At 39.2% G+C, this 23,884-nt stretch overlaps 2 protein-coding genes across 2 annotated transcripts; one reads left to right on the top strand and one right to left on the bottom strand.

Moving 5' to 3' along the window:
- Positions 1–814: 814 nt before the first annotated feature.
- Positions 815–19,964, top strand: Acc (acetyl-CoA carboxylase). Its single transcript, XM_076382927.1, has 12 exons — positions 815–1,037; positions 3,098–3,326; positions 10,677–10,800; positions 11,779–12,109; positions 12,392–12,689; positions 12,806–13,019; positions 13,104–13,437; positions 13,529–13,989; positions 14,069–17,893; positions 17,971–18,250; positions 18,345–18,625; positions 18,696–19,964. Exons 2-12 carry the CDS (start codon positions 3,175–3,177, stop codon positions 19,311–19,313), a joined length of 6,918 nt encoding a protein of 2,305 aa, XP_076239042.1. The 5' UTR covers positions 815–1,037; positions 3,098–3,174; the 3' UTR covers positions 19,314–19,964.
- Positions 19,953–23,438, bottom strand: LOC143182138 (SID1 transmembrane family member 1). Its single transcript, XM_076382943.1, has 10 exons — positions 23,186–23,438; positions 22,923–23,103; positions 22,538–22,839; positions 22,309–22,459; positions 22,155–22,238; positions 21,755–22,072; positions 21,140–21,689; positions 20,794–21,059; positions 20,491–20,700; positions 19,953–20,424 (listed from the first exon to the last, which is right to left on the bottom strand). The coding sequence occupies exons 2-10, from the start codon at positions 23,100–23,102 to the stop codon at positions 20,137–20,139; spliced, it is 2,349 nt and encodes a 782-aa protein (XP_076239058.1). The 5' UTR covers position 23,103; positions 23,186–23,438; the 3' UTR covers positions 19,953–20,136.
- Between the last annotated feature and the right edge of the window lie 446 nt (positions 23,439–23,884).

Here is a 23,884-nt window from a genome sequence, read left to right as displayed (position 1 = left end):
TACGTCGTCGTATCTCCTTTGGTGTGCCTCTGGTCGTATTCAGCCGCGACGACGATGAGGAGCCGTCGCCCGACCGTCTAAGCTCACGCGCGGCCTCGCATCCGACGAACAGAAACGATCGCGCGACACAGAAACAGTGCGCCCAGAGCCGAGAAAAACAAAGAGGGACACGCGGGACGAGGTGTGCCCGAGACACTTACCAGAGCAGACGATCTTCTTTCTGGGAATTTCAGAGTCGACGGAAGCTAGGGAACCAGGGAGAAGAGAAGATCGAGGACAGTGGAGGGATCGGTGGAGCCTATCTGGTATGCTTCGAGGTCTTCTGGGCATATTCCTCGGTACACATTGCTAGTTTACTAGTCATTCGGTGGGATAAGGTGCCACAGGTTCCCCTGAAGCGTCCCACTTGGTCAGCTGGCGAATATTACCCGAGCCTGCGGGTTGTACAGTGTTCTCTTGGTATAGACTCGTGGCTCTGAGCTTCGGGGATGTATTCCTTCGAATATTAGGAGATACAGATGGTCTTCTCGGAGGTGTGAGTGAGAACGTGTAACGAGGACGTCTAGTTTCAGTACTGTTTCGAGGTATAGTGAACACAGCGAGTTTATAACGAGACGATACTGTACCACCCCAGATATTTAGTGAATGGATTCTGTTCGGTGGTGGGAACCCTTATCTTGGCTCACTTTTTCACTGCTCTCGTGTCTTCGTCCCAAGGCTCGAAGGTTCGTGTAATATTCCACTGATTCGTCGTCACGACCTCGCGAGATATCGGGGCTGAAGCGGCGATCCAGGGTCGCGGAGGGCTCGGAAAGGGGTCGCTGGTCTCAACTTCTGCGGGGTCTTGATCACGCTAGTCAAGGTGACCGCGGTGACGCTTCTTCTGCTCCTCTTCTTGCTCCTCTTCATCCTCGGCTTCTCTATCGGTCTAGCGCGCTACCTTCGACTTGGACGCGTGTGCTCGGAGCTGATCCAGGGGTGGCGGGCTGTCCTCTCGCGACCATTTTACTCGGTGTACGGTTTTAGAAAGACTGAAGGTGAGTAATGGTTACTTTTCGACCTCGAGCGCCGCCTTGGGTCTATTTGGTGCTTCACGCGCGAGACTTGATCGGGAAGGCGATTGAAGGCCTGGGATCCATTTCTCGTGCCCTTTGTCATTGGTCGTTCCTCGTGTTTGTCTCCTGCTCGGGTCCTGGCATGCGGGTTGGTTTATGAGGGATGTTGTTGGCTTGTAAATTGTGTATAATGTGTTACAATTGGTGATAGATAACCTTTGGAGAGGTATGAGCCATACTCGAGATTAGGATTTAATGAAGCTGTTATCGATAAGTTGTTTCAGTGAACTTTTTGTTTTGAGAGAATTCGAGTCCGTATTAGCACTTGAATTTTATTGTAAATGATCCGAGTGTTAATCGGAATAGAATTTTTGGTTTTTTGAAGTAGAGTAAAATACTATTAATGAAGTACGACTGTACCATAGTCGAATTATGTAAATTAGCGTTAGAACTAATAAATTCGAAATGGCTAAACTCTTGCGTAATGTTCACCTTGTCATGGTAATGTTGGGGTCATTGAAATTTATAAGCAGCAGTTGCAACTCTGATGCCGCGTGTTACGATTAAACGTTACTTAGCAATGTTAAGAATTCAACTTCATCTGCATACAATTTAAATCCCCAGAAAATACAAGAAAATATTTTGCAATCATCTCAATATTTCATGAAACCTATTTTTCCAAAATTATGAACTTCAATTACAACTTCTTTCACAAAGTAGAAACTCAAACAGAAAATAAATCAGAACATTTTGTACTACTAACAGTGGTAGAACGATGACAAACAAAAATTCCACAATTTACATTTCCGTTGTCATCGGAACACCTCTTTATTCAATGATAATTTACAGTACACGTCTACTTGACACTCGAAAAACAATAATCAGTTTCAAGATACGAATATTCCTATCCTCAGGTGAATAACACTTTGTGTTTACATAAATAAACAACTTGTGAAACGATAACACATTTTAACTCGTCACTCCTCTGTGTGGGAACAGATCGCCCCTGCATTGGTGGAATCCATACATGTATAAGACCATATGAGGCATCAAAGCTGTGTGCTGAAGTTGAGACAAAAGGATGGAGATGTATAAAAGTGTATCTCCACCTCTTTTATGTCCCCTTGGGTGTAATACGCATGTAGAATGGTGACGAGAAGAGACAGAAATATATATCTGGTTGCCTTCATTGGTTTCTTCTCTGGTCTATCTCTGTTGGCTTCATTGGGCTCTCATTGGAAGTATATCTCCTGCCATATAATCTCATGCAGAATCACCCCCTTTCGCTTATACCACCACTTCTGGGACACCCTGTACATGGTAGAATCATTCAACCTGCATGCACCTACCCCTCTTCCCAAGCTTATCGAATTCCAAACGTCGATTGGAATCTACGCAAAACAAATCCCCCGAAAGCCTCGAGTCTAGGCTCCAGAAGACCCAAAGGAAACTTATCTAGGATCGGTTTCGGGAACTGCATGCAGCTTTGGCATGGTCCAGGTGCTGGATGGTTGGAATTGTTGGAGACTGCAAAAATCAAGGGGTCACTCGACTGTTTCATGCACCCACTAGTCCTAGAAAAGAAAAGACTCCCAAGGAAAGTCGACGTCCGCCATACTCCTGAAACAGAGCTGTCCACGCGAACAGATCGACGTCCCCCGCTTCCACTGCCCTATCATTATGTGAACGGCACGATAACCTGCACGTAGAGGGGGACTGAGGGGCCCCACTCGTGGACAGCGCTGCTCCGAACCAGGGGGACCCTGGGGCCACGGTCGATATTAACTTCAACCATAAGCTTCGCGCCACTAACTGCGCTAGCTTCTGGAAGGGACGACCGTCCAGCTTGTCACGAACGAATGTCAGTAACCCTGAGCTTGCGAGTGGCCCTTTGCCCCCTAACACCGAGGAGAGTGAACGCGTTTCGGTTTACCATGGGGACGAACCCTGACGCTTGTACATGTGCACACACGGGGAGCTAAGGCGTTAGCGACTCGCTGAGACAGTTGATCTTCACACGTCCCCATCGACTGTGTTCGAAGGTAACGCCGACCGTGTTGACAGACAACTGGCCGATCAAGGATCGACGATTGACGGGGGCCAGTTCGTTGATTCCACCATGTCGGAAAATCCAGTAAGCTTCGTCGTCGGGGACCTCGACGACCCCGAGGAAATGGAGGATAGCTTCCCGACTGAAGGGATTGATGCCAGCATTGTCCAGGTGCAGCAGAGCGCCATGCCCGGATTGGTCGAGCGCCGCAAGCGGCTCAGGTGATTTTTCATCCCATTACTTTTATAGCCTCTGAATGGTCAAAGGGTACGCGGACTCTGCACAGGCAGAGTTGACGCGATGCCGCCTTCCCAGTATTTTATTTTTATAGCGAGTTACTGAGGGGTACTCGGAATGAGTGACTAATTTTATGGTATTGTCATTGTTACTATAGGTATATACAAGAGGAGTATATACGTATTTCTATGTACAAGGAGCGTGTACAATAGGTATATGCAATTTCTGGCCCAGTTGATAAGTAAATAAGTAAAGTCAGGTTGGTTCAGTTGGGTCAGCCAGGTTACTCAGATGAATGAAGTTGAGGTGATTCAATATTTTGGGGATACTGGAATACAGAGTGTCCTCTATGGATTGTAATGAGAGAATGTTAGATAGGTAGAGGGGGTTAGGCTGCTAAAGGCACAAACAGGATAACCTGTTTGGGACATTTTGTCACTTAATTGAATTCTATACATTAATGAACCAGTTCTGCGGCTGCTTTTGCAGGGAGCTTCGAGAAGCTTCGATGTGAATTCGATTAATCTAGTTGAGGTGATTGGATATTATTGAGGATGCAGCAAATGCAGTTGATCTATAGATCATTTGATTAGGTATGATCAGCAGGGATTGAACGAAGAGGTGTAAAATGAAAGTTATTTACTGAGATGCATGTTTAATAAATTTTGAGTAAATATAAGACTTTTATAATGTTCAATTTCATAACTTTGATTATCTACTATCTTTTCGATATCTAGCTTGCTTTCAATTCCTCAGATACTGTTAATCAAGAAAAATTCTTTAATATCTCTAATATCTTTTTCAATTAATCAAAAAGTGTCTACCAAAAATTAGTTTTAGGGAGATTGGAGAAAACAGTTTGACAAGAGTCAATTAATTTTGTTCCCATTATAAGTATATTAAATATACCTCTCTAGACCTACATATAATATAGTTTACAGGAAAGTGTAAGTTTCAGTTTAATGCAGTTTAACGCGATGTGGTTTTTAATTGTTTAATGAGGACGTATTACGTGCGAGATTAAGATCGCGATAATTATAGTCGTCCAATATCGCCGAATGAAAAAATGAAATTGCTCGACCTTAACCAACTTAAATATCAGTTTCACAGATTTTGTTTATTTAATCCATGTGGCAGAAAATTTTCCTTCCTGGGACCAACTGCCAGAACGATCGAATCGACTATATGTCGAACATACCAGGCTAAATTTAAATACTATACGACCAGTCAAAACTTTTTATAATCTCGAAGAATCTTTGCTTACGTGAGTTCGAAACTGTGGTCACCTTATGACTCCATCAAACGTCATTGAATATTCACGAGCACTATGTTCGTGAAACGTAACAAACAGGTCATTATAGACGAAAGTGGTGACCTATGTCTGTAAATCAGGGCTGACTTCACTTATCGAATTTCTCTGTATTCGAGTGTTCGACTAGTTCAAAATTCAAATATTTCTATTATTCTTAACTTTTAAATAGTTTTAATATTTTAGCGTACAGTAAATGAAATATCTATTTAATTCAATACACAGTTGGTGAATTTTAGTACTTGAATATTGTGAAAAATGTATCATAGAATAGAGTATGTTGAAATTTTAAAATACTAAGAAAGAGACATTTGGCTAATATTACATAAATATTTAATTATTTGAGTAATTTTAGCATTTCTTTTAAGTGAAGTCACCCACGAACCGATCGTCACGAAGGAAACTCGAGGTGGAATTTAAAACTCGAACTTAATGCGTATGTCAAATACGTGCGTTTACTTTGTTTTCCGGTTTTCAGAGACATTACGTCCTGACTTTTGACATTTGCATGGACAGAATAATCAAGAATGACGTAAACAGTCTCATTGGGAGATTCGTGTCGACTGGTCTAGTTGCGCGACACATTGGAATTCTGGAAAATTTTAGCAGTGGCCTTGAGGCGATCGCTTACGATGGGACGATCCACGATAAGACGTGGCCCACGATTTAGACATCTCCTCCAAACTAGTTCACTAGTGGGAACGGTGTTTGTTATGTAAGCGCGTAAACGAAACAGTATTATCTATTTAGACTAGTTACTGTTTACCAAACGGTGGAACTTAATCGCTGTGGCAGCGTCGATCGTTCTCAGTATGAATCATTATTAATCTTCTACCTGAAAAACTAATCTATACTTGACAATTTTTCCTATCTATATTCAACTTACGAAATTTTTGCTTCGATTTACATATTAATCATTTTTAAATCTGTTATTTTATAATAATATTTAGAATAATTCTTTTCTTCTGAACAAAGATAAAATTATTCTGAAAATATGAGGTATGAAAAATATATAGTCGAATAACAATTGGTTGTTATTGAGTAGGAAGATTGCAATAAATTCAAAACTGGAGTATTATCACTATGCTTTAAATTTTAAATGATGAAGATCGGTATTCATTCATGTAAAATTATTGGCGACAATAATTACAGGATGAAGCAGTTTGGTAACAACTACCGATAACCAAATTTTGTAATATTAATAGATTATATAATATTGTGTTATGTAAATGTAACATAAATTATGTAACGTTACTTTTTCCTGGCGACTTTGTTTACTGTTATAACTAGTTCAGAAGTTAGTAAACCAGAAATGAGGCAAAAGGTAGAATGATTAAATACAAATGCTAGTAAAGAAAGAAGTGAGTTGACAAAACTGTAAATAGGTGACCAGATCAGTAGGTGACTAGGGAACTGTTTCACTAGGGTACGAAGATGGTGGAAGTGGAGAGAAAGGATCAGACTGGTAGCTGGAGGTCCTTCTTGGTCGAAGGATCGACATAGAATGAGAGGTCTGAGGCGCCCGCGACCTTTATATACTCGTTAATCGGCAACGAACCGCGAAATATAAACAAGGTCAGGGATCGTTTGAAATCGTTTCCTCGAACGACTGAAAATTTGTTCCCGAAAGTGATACTATTATAATAATCAATATTCACGTAACAAATATTATTAAATTTTTTTTTCCAGTCATATCGTGCAAAATTCTGAATGAATTTTGCAACACAATTTGTATTCAGTAGTATCAGTACACATTTGCTCATTTAATTGCAGTTGATTTGACTTCCACTTTATCATGAATGTTAACGTGTCTCTTATCTGTTAAGTTTCTATTTATTTGTTTGCACTTCCCATGTATCACTTTTGTTATACTAATTTATTTTCTTCTTTCATGAAAAAATACTTTGCAAGCACCTAAACTGAACATTCACAGATAAGAAACTGAAGTTACTTAAAATTACTTGACTGATGTATCCTACAATTTTTTTTCTCTCGTTATATTAATTACATGTTAAGACAACGTGAAGTTGCTATCTCAAAATTAATTTGACCAAACCCATAATTAAAAACCGAGACATTCATGGCCACTTTAATAAAAAAAAGTCAGAGATTACTTCACATTCACCAAGATCAACGTTATTAAAAACTTAAAAATGATTGAATTGCCCTTGGTCGGTTCTGACACAAAAGTTGTTAGGAAATCATGAAAGACTATCCTCTCAGAGTCTATACGCACGATGCAAACCTGATTAATCAAAGTCTGAATTAAAAAAGGAAACACGTCACATATCTCAAGACAGTTTAATGAGCCACACGATATTTACCAAAGAAGACACCTCTATCAAAAAAATAAACATAATCTATCTTTTAAATCAAAACGAAGTAAAAGAAAAAAATCTTCAAAAAGAAGAGGACATCAACTTCAACTGAAGCTTGAAGAGATATTCCAAATCAAGTAAAATAAAACGTTCACATTGGTCAAAGTGTCCCAAATCACTTGCAGTTAAGCCACTTGAATTCAAGTAACCTGACTAGTCTGAACGAGACTTCAGACAAACCAACAAAATTCTCAGCCATGTGAGCCTACACATAAACGATCAAATTTCCTATATCGCCACGATTACGAAATCAGATGATCCTCAGGCAGCGCTCAAAAACGACGCTCGATGAAGATCGTGCACGAAAGAACTCGTGGAGTTCGGCTGGACGTTCACTCTCACGTGGAAGCGCGTGTACTTCCTTGAGCAACGCGTTACCAGGTAGGGGAACATCGGATGGAAAGAATCGTCCACCTTACAAGTTGTCAGTGGCCACGAGTCTTCTAATACCGCTGGTCGAAGACTCGACTCGCCTTCTTTCAATCCGCGTCGTTCTTAGTTCTTCCTACTATGTACCTCGATTTCCATTCCTCTCAAATATGGGAAATAAACTGGGAATCAGCGCCACAGCTGATCACCGACGACCCTAGACACCTCTGAAAATCAGACACGTACATATCTGTGAAAGTGATGCATGTGTGCAATGTATTCTTAGTCGATTGTAGTCATGATCAAATGAAGCAGAGAATTTGCATGGACAGAGGAAGTGGAGTCGGGTGTTGTTAGCTGTTAGTGACGTAATCTCATCGATGTTAATCGTCGCGAGCGTCACAGGTTTTTTTTCTTTTTTTGAGATAAAAGTGTGCTTCTCGATGATCATGAGGAACTGGTTAATCGAGGAAAAAAGAAATCGTGGGTAGAGTTACGTGTGTACAAAATAAGAGAATAATGCAACAGAGAGATCTGGTCTACTGTGCGCCTTGAATCAATCTCACTTGTGAGACTTGAACGCATATCGCGACGCAGTGATAGTGGATCAGTGAAAGCGGAAGTCGCTGGAAGGAATTAGTTGTCGGGAGATATTTGAGGTTCTTAGAAAATCAACAGACAGTGAACCTTGAAGAGTTGCATCAAAGTTGAGGATCGAGTCAACATTCATCTCAGATAAGAGATTATGAGATCTTTAAGAGATCTAAGATAATCGAGGCGTAAGATGTTCAGGGATGAACTTGGGGTGTCAAGTGCAAAGAGGAAAAGTCAGCGTTGTGGAGTTCCCTTTACGAAAGAGGAAGTTTGAAGTGTCCAAAATATCTGTCGATCTTGTGTAATCCAGTAAAACGATCGCGCAAGGCAGTGAACTCTGAAGAACACAAGCTGTTGGGTTCTGAGGAAACTGTTGGACGACAGAGAAAATAGGCACCCAGTGAACCGATACTCGTCTTTGATTTAAAGTGTGTCGAGTATAGTTCTGACATTGACATAGAAGTGTGCAACCTTCATTGATGAACTATTTGCATATTTGTGGTTGCTTGGCAGAACGACCTAAGTCACATTAAAAAAATATATATAAATACTGATTGCACTTTTAAAGAAAGGAACAGTTTCTTTCAATAGCAAAAATATGAATTAAAATCGATATCCTAACATTCAAAAGGATCCTAAAAGCTTCACAAATTAGCAGTAAAATTGACTGCAAAAATGCATTTCTCGTTATAAGCTCGTTCCCAGATCCCACACCAAGAGAAGCAAAAATATCTGCCTCGTGTCGTTCTGTCTTGCAACCACATAAGAAAACTCACGAAAAAAGAAAGAACATAATCTCCGTCCACGACGCAGGAAACAAGTTGCTGGAGGAAAATCGTGGAGCTAGCATTTGGAAAGTCCGAAATATTCGTCGAGGCTACTTTTACCTGCTGAAACGCGTGAAATGAAAGCAGAACGAAATTCGTCGCGTTGGGCAACAACAGGAAAGCAACAAGTGTTCGCCTTAGATCAGCGTTGATCGTCATAGTGCAACACTCTCGAAGATATCCTTGACTTCTTGGTACTTGAGACTCTGGGAAGGGGTTTGCGGAATGAGACGCATAAAACGTTTCGTCTTGGCTCAAAGTACAGAGAAGGATCCGATTTGGAAGAGCTCGGACAACCTGACGGCTGGTTCATCGAAAATGAACGCGGAAGCGTCCGAGGATCGATCGTCCACACCAGAAAACCCGCCAAAAGAACAGCAGCCCTCGACTTCCGGACTAACGTAATGCATTTTAGTATTCTGGCCTTGTCGAACGTTTGCAATCCACAATGAGCTCTAGTTGCCTCGAACCTTACAAACACAATGGTGTTGTTGTCGTTAATTGTCTTTGTTATCGATGCCCAAGAGCAAGAGATGTCCTAGAGGTATACATATCGATGAATACAATAAGTGAGAATAGTGAGTGTAATTATCCCCTGCAAAGCATCGACAAATTAAACAGTTTGAGATTTAATAAAAATAGTGAACATAACATTTTAGAGGGGAGAAAGTTTTCTTGCAAACTCTTTGCAAGCAGCTTCGTTTGTATTCTTCGCGTTTTCGTCGCGTCATGCAAGGTTTCATAGCAATCGCGTGTAATTCTTGAATTTCGTTGACGTACGATATTTTTAATACTCGCGTACGAGTCTGCACGTGTCCTTGGAATTCTAAAAGCTGGAATAGCAAGGAAAACAACATCCACGTCGCGCACATAGGCCAATTTTTCGTTTTCTATTGGCTTTACGTTTTGATGGTTGTTTAGGTCTCGCATACGCAACAGTAATAAATACTTCGAACACCTCAGAGAAATTTCATCAAAGTAGATTATGTTTAAAATGTTGTGATAACATAGTCCAGACAATAAATAGGAAAAGAAAACAAATCTGAGCGTTGGCTGCTTAAACATAGAACGTACGATTGCGCAACTTCTCCATCTGAATATTCATATATCTTGGGTAAAGGCACTGACTAGCGTTCACGAGGGACTTGTCATTGAAATCGAATTCTGGCATCGTATTTTATTATTTCGAAGCAGGTATTCAAGTGTTGGAGCCTTCTTGAGATTGTGTAACCGAACGAAGGAGCGAGGAATGTAAGAATGAAAGAAATTCAAACCAGTGTGAATGAGCTTATCCGAATTCCAGTGTCGACAGACCGAATTACAGTTATGCGGGCTTCAATCGAGGCAAGGAAATGCCTTATGAAGGAACAAGAAAAACATATTTAGGCAAGAGACGTAGAAGGTTCAGAAAGCGTTACGAAGTTGTAGGCATGGCATTGCGTGAGGTGCTTAAATTAACGGCCCGTATACTTTCTCCGCTGTCATTCACGTGGTCCCTACTAATGGATGACAAGAATCGCCTTGAAAAATGTAGGAAAACGAATGGTCCCGTTTTCCTCGAGAACATACTGCCTTTGGATCAATTTTTAACTACTCTTTAACTTAAAAAATAAGTTATACAATTTGCCTAATAATACCTGATTAATATGCCTCTTAATTTTTAATGCCATTGCAGTTTTATTTTTGAACCTTTGTTGTTACGAAATTGTATAGGTAGATTAGAAAAATATAGAATAATTGTAATTAGTAGATGATGAGCGTTTGATCACAGACTGTGGTCATAGGTTTGTTTGAATTCCTCAAGCTACCATGGGTACAAGTTAAAGTGATTAATTTTGATTTAATTTGATTTCGTAGGCCCAGCATGTCGCAGGGCACGGTGATGATCCAAACGCAGAGTCGGCTCTACGAAAAAGACTTCACGGTTGCCACACCTGAGGAATTTGTTCATCGTTTCGGCGGCACTAAGGTCATCAATAAGGTAAAGTAAAAGAAATATTACTGGAATAAAATTTAAGAGAATGGACTTTACACTACTATTTCACTTTTGACAGAAAGTTGCACCCAAAAAGAGAAAAAACAGAAATTTACTCTTAATCAATTCGAAATTTTTCTGTAATAATTTTTACGAGCAAGTTTTGACTCTTTCGAAATTCTCAATACTATTTATAATGCATATGTAACTATCATTAGTTGTGATGTTCATTTTTCTCTGACGTCAGAACGCGCATATCTTATTATACTAGGGATATAAAAAACTTTGAATCGCGCATTTCGGAATCTTCCTATGATAACACAGATGTCCTTTCATTTTCTTTTTATGGATATATCGCTACTATGGATATATATCCTTCAGTCATTTTTCATCATTCTTTTTTACGCAACTGAGTAAGATCAGAAAATTGAAACGACGTCCTGTGTATGATTAGCGAAGGTCTATGAGGCAACGCATAATCTTACGATATGAAATGCTTCGCATTAATACGATAGAAATCTAGTATTATGAAGAAAAATGATCATTCCGTGAAATCTGAAATGAAATCTCTTTTGGTAACATCCTCATGCTTTCCTAAAACGTATGAAACACCCACGAAAGGAGGTCATTCAACGTCGCATAAGTGCCTTCCCGCCTGAACGTGTTGGCGAGACATTCGCCGTTCTGTTTCGCAACAGACATTAACCGGCCAAGGCTTCATAACTGACCTTCAGTGACCTTGAATCGTAGATTTGCTGTAGCACTCCCAACATCCTTTAACCAAATATTTATATTAACATTTTCAGAATTTTTGCAAATAATTAAATTCGTATTCACAATGCAAACTGTTCACTGTTTCAATCTTTGTCAGTTTTTCTTAGATTAAATAAGCTGCTTGAAAAAGAATTTTTTCATTTAAATTCCATTTCTCCAACATGAATTTCTACAAGTATCTGTAATTAATAAACTTTGCTTTATTTCCAGGTCCTCATCGCCAACAACGGAATAGCAGCAGTAAAATGTATGCGTTCGATTCGTCGCTGGTCCTACGAGATGTTCAAAAACGAACGCGCTGTTCGTTTCGTCGTGATGGTCACGCCAGAAGACTTGAAGGCGAATGCAGAGTACATAAAAATGGCAGATCAGTACGTCCCTGTTCCTGGCGGGACGAATAACAACAACTATGCTAACGTGGAGCTGATCGTTGACATTGCTATTCGCACCCAGGTTCAAGCTGTGTGGGCTGGATGGGGACACGCGTCCGAAAATCCAAAATTACCGGAGCTGCTTCACAAGAATAATATCTGCTTCATCGGTACGATAATAAAATGAGATATTGATAATAAACTGGAAAATGAAAGTACAAGAATTCTATGGAATAAGTAAAATGGAAAAGGATCGAGAGATGAAAGTAGCTGGAGCAAAGTGTATGAGAATAGCAATTTAACAGAGAATCAAAGCTTGATCTTTTATGAGTATTTTATCTCTGTGCCATAAAGGCAGTCGAAGTTTTAAATATTTTTTGTTGAACTGCGATGTCTCTATTAATGTTTGATTTCGAATAAGACCAGAGACTAAAGAGTGAAAATCCTTTCAGGACCATCTGAGAGAGCAATGTGGGCCCTTGGAGACAAAATCGCCTCTAGCATAGTAGCTCAAACGGCAGACGTGCCAACACTACCTTGGTCAGGGTCAGAACTGAAAGCTCAGTACAGTGGGAAGAAGATCAAAATTTCTTCTGAACTTTTTAAGAAAGGCTGTGTTTCATCGGCGGAGGAATGCTTAGCAGCGGCCAACAAAATAGGCTTTCCTATTATGGTGAAGGCTAGCGAGGGAGGTGGTGGTAAAGGTATCAGGAAAGTGGAGAATGCTGAAGAATTACCAACACTGTTTAGGTGAGTCTAAATCCCTTGAAACAAGCCCAAGGTGTCTTAGATAAATTTCTGTTAAATGTAGTCATTACAGTGAGTTAGCAATCATTTGCACTAAAAGCCTTAAAAACTGTTCTCAGGCAGGTACAAACTGAGATACCTGGATCCCCAATATTCATCATGAAACTAGCAAAATGTGCCCGACACTTGGAAGTCCAGTTATTGGCTGATAATTATGGTAACGCAATATCATTATTCGGTCGTGATTGCTCCATCCAGAGGAGGCATCAGAAGATCATCGAGGAGGCTCCTGCAGTGATCGCCAAGCCGGAAGTTTTTGAAGAAATGGAAAAAGTAAATACGAAATCTGTCATGTTTAATAAATATGAGATTAATACTCCTTTCGTAAATCAGTTTGTATGTGTTCCCTTGCGATAGGCCGCTGTGAGATTGGCGAAAATGGTTGGCTATGTCAGCGCAGGTACTGTCGAATACCTTTACGACACATCTGGGCGATATTACTTCTTGGAGTTGAATCCAAGGCTTCAAGTAGAGCATCCCTGCACGGAGATGGTATCAGACGTAAATCTGCCAGCAGCTCAGCTTCAGATTGCTATGGGATTACCGCTTCATCACATTAAGGACATTCGTCTTCTTTACGGAGAAAGCCCATGGGGCGACAGTATCATCGATTTTGATCAACCACGGCATAAACCTCAGCCATGGGGTCACGTGATTGCAGCGAGAATAACTAGTGAAAATCCTGACGAAGGTGGGGATTTCTCTTAAATAAAGAGAAAATCTTTTCAGGTTATTTTAGGTACACATATTCAATTACGAAATTAAAAACTTTGGATTCTCAGGTTTCAAGCCAAGTTCTGGTACTGTGCAAGAGCTGAACTTCCGATCTTCGAAGAACGTCTGGGGTTACTTCTCGGTAGGAGCTTCTGGCGGTCTCCACGAGTTCGCAGACTCGCAATTCGGTCACTGTTTCTCCTGGGGCGAGGATCGTTATCAGGCTAGGGAGAACTTGGTTATAGCTCTGAAAGAGTTGAGCATCAGGGGTGATTTCAGAACCACCGTCGAATACCTGATTACATTATTGGAAACTGACTCCTTCCAGCAAAACAATATTGACACCGCCTGGCTTGATTTATTAATTGCTGAACGTGTCAGAAGTGACAAACCAGACGTGCTGCTGGCGGTAACCTGTGGTGCACTTCATATTGCTGATAGAACTATCACTGCTGCCTTTACTGGATTCCAAACAGCGATGGAGAAAGGACAAATACAAGCTAGCAATGATTTAGACAATATTATTGACGTAAGTTGACTTGCATTTAGTTATTCGGTATTGAAATGTTACGTTATCACTTGAAGCTTGAAAATAAACTTGCTTTCAGGTTGAACTTATCAATGATGGATATAAATACAAGCTACAAGCAGCTAAATCTGGTCCTAACAGCTATTTCCTAGTTATGAATGGTTCCTACAAAGAAGTTGAGGTGCATAGTTTATCGGACGGAGGTTTGCTACTCTCTTTGGATGGTGCCAGTTTCACAACCTACATGAGAGAAGAAGTTGATCGTTATAGAATTATTATAGGAAATCAGACGTGTATATTCGAGAAAGATAACGATCCTTCTTTGCTGAGATCACCGTCAGCTGGAAAGCTAATTAACTTTCTAGTCGAGGATGGCGGTCATGTCGAAGCTGGACAAGCCTATGCAGAAATCGAAGTCATGAAGATGGTGATGACAGTAACAGCAAGCGAAAGTGGCAGTGTTTTCTACGTTAAGAGACCAGGTGCTATTCTCGAGGCTGGTGCTTTGATTGCCCATTTGGAGCTGGACGATCCAAGTTTGGTAACCAAAGCTCAAGAATACACTGGGCAATTCCCAGAAACAGCAGCACCAGCTGTTTCTGAGAAGCTGAATCATCTTCACGCTAAATATCGAACCGCTTTGGAGAACATTCTCGCAGGATACTGTCTACCAGATCCTTATCATTTGCCTCGAATACGAGAGCTCATCGAGAAGTTCATGAACTCCCTTCGTGATCCTAGTCTACCTCTGCTTGAACTTCAGGAGGTGATCGCAACGATATCTGGAAGAATTCCAATTTCTGTGGAGAAGAAAATAAGAAAGCTGATGTCCCTTTACGAGAGGAATATAACCTCCGTTTTAGCTCAGTTCCCTAGCCAGCAAATTGCTGCCGTGATCGATGGCCACGCAGCAACTCTTTCGAAGCGTTCTGAACGAGACGTCTTCTTCTTAACCACGCAATCCATAGTCCAATTAGTGCAAAGGTATAGAAACGGAACACGTGGCAGGATGAAGACCGCCGTTCACGAACTTCTTCGACAGTATTACACCGTCGAGAGTCAGTTCCAACAGGGTCACTACGACAAATGCGTCTCAGCCTTGATAGAGCAGCACAAAGACGACGTAGCTGCGGTCACAGCAATAATCTTCAGTCATAATCAGGTTACGAAGAAAAATGTTTTAGTCACTATGTTGATAGATCATCTTTGGGCGAACGAGCCTGGCCTCACAGATGAACTATCGAGTACATTGACAGAGCTAACTAGTTTGAATCGCACAGAACACAGTCGCGTGGCACTGCGCGCTAGACAAGTCTTGATTGCTGCGCATCAGCCTGCTTACGAGCTAAGACACAATCAAATGGAATCTATATTTTTGTCAGCGGTGGATATGTACGGCCACGATTTCCATCCTGAGAATTTGCAGAAGCTGATCCTCTCTGAGACGTCTATCTTCGATATTCTGCACGACTTTTTCTATCATTCCAATCGCGCGGTTTGCAATGCCGCTTTAGAGGTTTATGTACGAAGAGCTTATATTAGTTATGAACTGACCTGCCTGCAACACTTAGAATTGTCAGGTGAAGTTCCATTGGTGCATTTCCAATTCCTGTTACCTAACAACCATCCCAATCGAGAAAGTCAATATCCAGTTAATCATAGGATTGGGGCTATGGCAGCCTTCCAAGACATGGATCAATTCGTTCGATATTCAGACGAGGTGCTCGATCTTCTGGAGGATCTGTCTTCACCTAGTTCAATTTCTGCTAAAGTTTTGGAGGCGGTTGATGCAGTCGGAAGCGAGTCAAGACACAGTACGTCCATAAACGTATCTATAAGTACTGCAGAACCTAGTGGAACAGTGGAAATGGGCGAGCGACCCACAGAGCCTGTTCACATTTTAAGCATTGCCGTCCAAGAGATAGAGAATCATGATGATATCATCATGGCAAAGTTATTTGGCGATTGGTGCGCTACAAATAAAGAAGAATTAATTTCAAGGGGCATCAGAAGAGTCACATTTGCTGCTCTGAAGAAGAGACAGTTCCCGAAATTCTTCACGTTCCGTCAGAGGGATGGTTTCATAGAGGACAAGATTTATCGACACCTTGAACCTGCCTGTGCTTTCCAATTAGAATTAAATAGAATGAAAACCTACGACTTGGAAGCCCTGCCTACTTCGAATCAGAAAATGCATCTCTATCTTGGCAAAGCTAAAGTCGCCGAAGGACAACAAGTTACCGATTATCGTTTCTTCATTCGTTCAATTATCAGGCACTCAGATCTCATTACTAAAGAAGCTAGCTTCGATTATCTTCACAACGAAGGCGAGCGTGTTCTCCTGGAGGCTATGGATGAATTAGAAGTCGCATTTTCTCATCCACTTGCAAAGCGTACAGAATCCAATCACATCTTCCTTAATTTCGTGCCCACGGTCATCATGGAACCAGTGAGGCTAGAGGAAAGTGTGACCAGTATGGTGCTCAGATATGGTCCAAGGTTATGGAAGCTAAGAGTACGCCAGGCTGAAATAAAAATGACAATTCGTCCAGCTCCAGGAAAGCCAACATCTACCATACGTCTGTGCATCGCGAATGATAGCGGATACAGTACAGATTTGCATCTTTACACAGAAGCGACAGATCCAAAGACGGGTATCATTCGCTTCGAATCTATTCCTTCGTCTACAGCTGGAAGTACTTGGAGACCTGGACCTATGCACGGTCTGCGAATCTCCACTCCTTACTTAACCAAAGATTATCTTCAGGCAAAGCGTTTTCAAGCTCAAAGCGCTGGCACAACTTACGTTTATGATCTGCCAGATATATTTAGGCAACAAACAGAGAAGTTATGGACTAAGTACATAGAAGAAAGGCCGAATTCTGAAATAAAGATTCCTAATCCTGTAATGGACTGTGTCGAGTTAGTGTTAGAAGGTGAAAACTTGGTGGAGCAGAAGCGTCTTCCTGGTGAGAATGATGTCGGTATGGTTGCTTGGAGGTTGAGACTCTACACGCCAGAATACCCAGACAGTGGCCGAGACGTTATATTAATTGCTAATGATCTAACATATTTAATTGGTTCCTTTGGTCCGCGAGAGGACTTAGTGTTCTGTAGAGCGTCTGAGAGAGCTAGACAGCTTGGGATCCCTAGAATCTACTTCGCTGCGAATTCTGGTGCTCGTATTGGACTAGCAGAAGAAGTCAAAAGTGTGTTCAGAATTGCCTGGGAGGATGAAAACGACCCAGGAAAAGGCTTTAAGTATATATACCTAACCCCAGACGATTATGCACGTCTAGCATCGCTGAATTCAGTAAAGGCTTCGTTGATCGAAGATCGAGGAGAATCTCGATATAGACTTACAGACATCATCGGTAAAGACGATGGTCTTGGTGTAGAGAATTTGAAATACGCTGGAATGATCGCTGGCGAAACGTCCAGAGCTTACGATGAAATTGTCACTATTTCTATTGTATCCTGTCGAGCCATTGGTATCGGAGCTTACCTGCTGCGTCTCGGGCAGAGGGTTATCCAAATAGAAAACTCGCATATTATTCTGACTGGATACAGAGCGTTGAATGCTGTATTAGGTCGTGAAGTGTACGCCAGTAACAATCAACTAGGTGGTATACAAATTATGCATAACAATGGTGTCTCACATGCAACTGATGCCAGAGACGTGGACGGTGTTGCGACTGCTCTGATGTGGCTAAGTTATTACCCCAAATATAAAGGAGCACCACTTCCTATATTACCATCCCCACTCCCTGATCCAATAGACAGAGAAATTACTTATGTCCCTACAAAGACAGCCTATGATCCAAGGTGGATGTTGGAGGGTAGACAGCTACAAAATGGAACCAACGTCTGGGAGAGTGGATTCTTTGACCGTGGCTCCTGGCATGTACGGTTCTGTTGTTATTACTATCATTATGTTTGTATCTGTTCTTTAAAATATTCTCTTTTTAATATCATTTGCAGGAGATAATGAGAGCTTGGGCTCAGACTGTGGTAACTGGACGAGCCAGACTAGGTGGAATTCCATGTGGTATTATTGCAGTAGAGACAAGGTCCGTTGAATTGCATTTACCTGCAGATCCTGCGAATTTGGATTCGGAGGCTAAAACGATATCTCAGGCAGGGCAAGTGTGGTACCCTGACAGTTCGTACAAAACCGCTCAGGCGATTAAAGACTTTGGAAAAGAAGAGCTACCATTATTTATCTTCGCCAATTGGAGAGGATTTTCTGGTGGAATGAAAGGTATTTAGTTAATTCTCAGTAGCCAGCTTATACCATAATAAACGCATTTAATGGTAAGAATTTCTGCTAATTATTACATATTTCTTTTTTATAGATATGTACGAGCAGGTTATGAAATTCGGTGCCTATATTGTGGATGGGCTGAGAGAGTACACGAGGCCAATATTCGTATATATTCCACCATACGGAGAATTAAGAGGTGGTGCCTGGGCGGTGGTCGATCCAACTATCAATCCTCGTTACATGGAAATGTTTGCTGATAATACAAGCAAAGCAGGAGTTCTAGAACCCGAAGGAATGGTAGAAATTAAGTTCAGGATGAAAGACATACTTAAAACTATGCATAGAGTCGATGGTGTGATTCAAAAGCTCAAAGTAAGTGTTTTCTCAGCAATTCCTAAAGTACGTTCTACCTATCCTCGTTACAACTCTACTGTTATTTTAGGAAAAATTGGCCACTGTAAATACGACAGAGGAACGAACTGAAATTGAAGCTCAAATACGCAAGAGAGAGCACGATTTGGGACCCATGTATCACCAAGTCGCGGTACACTTCGCGGAGCTCCATGACACTCCAGGCAGAATGTTCGAGAAGAACACAATTCACGACATTATCCCATGGCGAAAGGCGCGAAAGTTGCTCTACTGGCGATTGAAAAGGCGTATTTTAGAGGATCGTGTAAAGGACGAGATCCTTTCGACCCAACCATCTATCGACGTGAGGCAAATTGGTGCAATGTTGAGGAGGTGGTTCATCGAAGACAAAGGCCCCACAGAGTCTTACTTGTGGGACCAAGACGAATGCGCGACGAATTGGTTAGAGAGTCAGCAAAAGGACCCGAACAGTGTTGTTTCGCGTAACATAACCTGCGTAAAACAAGATGCAGTCGTTTCTCGAGTGAAAGAGGCCCTCGAAGCGTGTCCAGAAATGAGACTAATAGCAGTTCTGGAAATTGCACACAGATTACAACCGGCGGAACGAGCAGAGCTGCAAAGAACTTTGTCGCAATTAGATACGACTACTACTCAAGAACACCACAATGACTCGAGTGCATCGTCCTAATAATTCTAAAAAAATGAAGAAACTATAAGATTATCTCTACGTACCTGGTGTATGTAACTCCGTTAGAAGTAATTGTACAGACACTCGTTATTTCATCTTGTTAATAGTAAATTCTTACGGGATTAGCATAATTTTTTGGCAGAGTTAATCATTGCTTCTATTGAATAGCGTTAACGTTGCAGATAGGAAGTAAATGAACGCGTGGTCTTATTGTTAGTAAGATTTCAAAACAACGGTGATGCTATTGAGTGTCGAACAGTATCACTGCCGTATCCTAAAACCGTGGCCAAGTATGCCGATTGTTTATGATAAGTGTATTCATGAAAATAGAAATCATATTAAATATATATGTATGTGTATACGTATACATATATATATTTATTTTTAGAAGAAAGAAAGATCAGTTTGTTCGTTGTATTTAATTTTACCGAACAACTGTTATCGCTAATAAAACGCCATATATGTTTCCATTATGTCGATTAATGAATCGATAGGTAAGTCTTTTAAAGTATTAAGTGCTATTTTCTTAATTGTAATACGAGATATCAAAATTCCTTTAATTCTTTCGAAACTAAAAATATTATAAGAATAGATTAAATGAACGGGATAAATAAGAGAGAAATGTTATGAATCTGAATGTTCAATGGACATAAGGCGTTTAATAATAGTTATTATATGATCTTTATATATACATATGTATATTTTATACTATTTTTAATTCATGAATATCAAGATGTATATTATGTAAAATTCATGTCATAAAAAAGATTTAAAAAAAAAGTGAAAGAAAACTATGAATATACCCTCCGTTTGTCCATTATATTTAAAAGACTGGTATTTGGCTTCGATGTACATCAATCAGATCGTCGTCTAGAGTAAGGAGCACCATAAAGGAGAAAAACATTGCCAGGGCAGACAAAAAATGCCAAATGTCATGACTATCAAAAAAGTTCAGAAACTCGCAGGGTCTATTATAAAGGCGAGATTGAGCTGGAGTAAGCGCCCACGATATGGTTTTGTTTATAAAAAAGTATAAAGCAGCAGCCCAGAACATAATTGATAGGACAATATAAATTAATGGTTGTAGAAGGATGCGTTCTTTATGACAGATCTGAAATATTAACAAACCGATTAATTTCTAACATCTAAAGCTGTTAGTCCATGCATTTATACGTACCTTCATTATAATATAAAATAGAGTATACAAAATTAAATTAGACATCAATATAGCTAATACAAATGTCGCAAAATTTTTTTGATGAGTTATATTTCCAAATACTGCCAGTCCAACATTACATAAATTCGCTATGACAAGCATTATAAATCGTCCTATATATAAAGGACGAAATATATGACTCATTCCTGCATGAGCGTGGTATCTACAGAACTAAAAAATAAAATTCAACGATCAAGACCAATTCTGTCGATGGTAAATACAAATAGGATTATCTAAACGAACACACTGAATTCGTAAAATCACCTGTATTATCCTCGTAAAGACACCTCTAAATTTCCATCGCCCCATATAATAAATTTGCACCGTGAGAAAGAAGCAAACTGATAAATGCGCGATCGAAAACATAATCCAAAAATAAGTTGCACCATTTAAGACTCCTATTAGTCCAACAAAAATGATGAACGCTAAAATGCCAAACGTAACCGGTGCTCTGGCATTTATATCCGGATGACGCGTTTGATAAATTTTAATCATACAAAGTACTGCTATAATGTACATAAAACTGGTATCTAAAAAGAAGAACGTAGTCAATAGGGTTGATAGTATTAATGATATGAAAAATTCCAGCATAAAACGATTTTAGTTATACCGAATTGAAAATTGCTTCGATTCGGACACACGTGATAACTTCCAGAAAGTACTCCTTCCATGATGAGTGCAGTACCCATTGCATAAAATAATCCATAATGTTGTGGTATACCGTAGCATTTATTCCTTTCTCTGGCAAATTCATTCTGTTCTCGAGAGTACGTTATGAACATAAATAGGAAACCCAACATGACGTAGCCAAAATTTGAGAATACATGATTGGAATCGGACAGTAGTCCAAATGGATGTGCACAGAGGAAATTGTAATAACACATGTCCTGATTTCCAGTAACGTGAAGCACGTGTTGATACGTTATCACTAGTTGCACTACTGGCAAAGTATAAAATATGGCAACGGTTATTAGATAGTATAAATATAATCGGGATTTATGTCTGAGAATGTTTGGATCTTTGCGAGCCAAATCGCAAACCGAAAGTACAAGTTTCGTTCGTATCACTTCTTTATCCGAGAGAGCATCTTGCATTAGATCAATGTCATCTTCGTCTAAGGAAGAATCTTCGTCTATAGATACTGACCTATTTGGTCCTGTCTAAAACGACGATTTATATATTATTTTTATTATATATTTCAATCTTATTAGATGTTTTAGTTTACCTCCTCTATCGTTGAAGGACTCTGTATGGGTTCATCAGTGTTCTCAGATTCTTGATTATTCAGTAAATCCTGATTAAGCTTTCTGCCTAATTTAATTCTAGATACCACTACACTGATGACATACACTAAGCAAAAGCTAAAGGTAACAGTTACTATTATTGCTGATGCAATGATATAATCCTGTTTGGTAATACTGGCATTTACACTTAGTACCACCTTTTTGTTTCGTGTAGAAGTTATACTTGGTATCCCAGCGCAATCAGTATCATCGCTTTTCACTACAAGTACAATGAAAAAACCCAATGGATATTCTTCTTTCTAAAAAATTGTAATTTGAGTTCATTTTTTTTTCTTTTATGAAAATCTATTTTTTGTTTTTGATAATGAGGAAGCTACCTACTGGAACAGTTATACCACCTTGTCGACTTACAGTTTGCCAGTAACCAGCAAATTCAATGTCTCTTTCTAAGTCAAATACAGGACACTGAGGAAAACAAATGTTTAATATCTCTGCAATAATATATAGACAGTAAGTTATACTGCAATGAACTTACTGATGTATTTTGTATTGATACTGTCATACAGATATCATTATCAGATTCAACATGGACGATCACTGAGGAACTTTCTGTTTGTCCTGGAAAGGTATAGCCATAATAAATAGGTTCAGAAGGAGAAATTTCAACTGACCTCTTCTCTCCTGGACTGTACAAACAAATATAAATCAATAATTAAAATCTTTTACCATTTTTTGTATCTGTATAATTTAATATGTTAACTTGCCTCAAATAAAAATGTGAATCCTCTGTCATGTTAAGTCCAAATGAAATATTCTTGTAACTACTAGTAGATATGCTAACAGTAACAAATTCTTCCTCATCATCTGGCTCACTACTGTAATATTTTGTAGAACACAGAGTTCGACTAGTCTTGTTGTAGAATTGTTTATTAAAATACATGCTATTTACTACAAGAGGAATTTGCCATGATAAAATTCCTCTTTTCTGACGCGCAACTACTATAAGAGGTAAATCATGAGTAGCATTGCTTTCAACATCTATCCTAGCAGCTTCTGTCCATGTCACCTGAATCACAAAGTATCACTTCATAAATAAGAAACTGAGTGAAATAATAATAGCCTAATAATAAAAGTATAATATGTACTTACATTGTTAGTATAATATAAAAAGATATATTCAATGGTTTTATTTACTGCAAATTTATATTCTTTTCCGTATTCAGCATCAATAACAATAGAAGAAAATGATACTGTTTTCAAGGCAATAACATTGTAAAAATTAAACAGTAACAGGATAGTATGCAACGCTATAACTCTTCGAATTATCATCCTAAAAATTTCTGTGTAAACATTATAGTTTGATCAAACTTATTTAATTAAAATAATACAATGAATTTAAATGAAATACCAACCTGTTTAACAATAAATATATATTTATTATAAATACTAAATTTGATGTTTTTTGTTACTCCAATTCGTCTCATACATTGACATTACTACCATAAAATACGCTACAAGCTGTATGCTTGATAAAAAGAAAAAATAATCATTGATCGAATTTTTTGAACGAATTCATTATTCATTGCAAGACAATCTTTTATAGCAAACCTGCCACAAAAATAGTAATCGAACAAGGAATAGACGCATATGTATTTATATTCTGTCACTTAAGTTCGATCTATACATCTTCAACTTTTATCGATGTATCGAATGAGAAAATGTTGAATGCAGATTAAAAAATAATATTTAATATTATCACTTAAGTAATCATATCACCTAAACAATTATTTTATACACATTTTCGTTTCATATTGTATTTTAAGAATTTCTTAAACATTTCTGATATATTATTCGAATATGTATATGTAAAACCTAAAGCTCACATCGCAATACTTTGTTGAAATTGTAGTATATTTTAAATAATTTTAAATACAATCTAAGAGTAAGCAAAAATATAAAAGAATTACTATATTTATCATTTATGCGTATAAATATAGTATATTTAAATCGTTTATGTTTATTACATTCGACAAATGCACTACTATAGTGAATATATTAAATTTAATTGTAAACCCTTTTACTTTTGCACAAAAGAAACATATTAATTTATT

This window comes from Calliopsis andreniformis, chromosome 1, assembly GCF_051401765.1.
Source record: "Calliopsis andreniformis isolate RMS-2024a chromosome 1, iyCalAndr_principal, whole genome shotgun sequence".
Lineage (NCBI taxonomy): Eukaryota > Metazoa > Arthropoda > Insecta > Hymenoptera > Andrenidae > Calliopsis > Calliopsis andreniformis.
This window is presented reverse-complemented; position numbering and strand designations above follow the sequence as displayed.

Coding starts and splice junctions, on each gene's coding strand:
- Acc (XM_076382927.1), top strand. CDS start 3,175: ATGTCGGAAAATCCAGTAAGCTTCGTCGTCGGGGACCTCGACGACCCC. Junction 17,894..17,970: donor TTGACCGTGGCTCCTGGCAT/GTACGGTTCTGT, acceptor TATCATTTGCAG/GAGATAATGAGAGCTTGGGC. Junction 18,626..18,695: donor GTGTGATTCAAAAGCTCAAA/GTAAGTGTTTTC, acceptor CTGTTATTTTAG/GAAAAATTGGCCACTGTAAA.
- LOC143182138 (XM_076382943.1), bottom strand. CDS start 23,102: ATGATAATTCGAAGAGTTATAGCGTTGCATACTATCCTGTTACTGTTT. Junction 22,239..22,308: donor TATCAATACAAAATACATCA/GTAAGTTCATTG, acceptor TGTTTTCCTCAG/TGTCCTGTATTTGACTTAGA. Junction 22,073..22,154: donor AAGGTGGTATAACTGTTCCA/GTAGGTAGCTTC, acceptor ACAATTTTTTAG/AAAGAAGAATATCCATTGGG.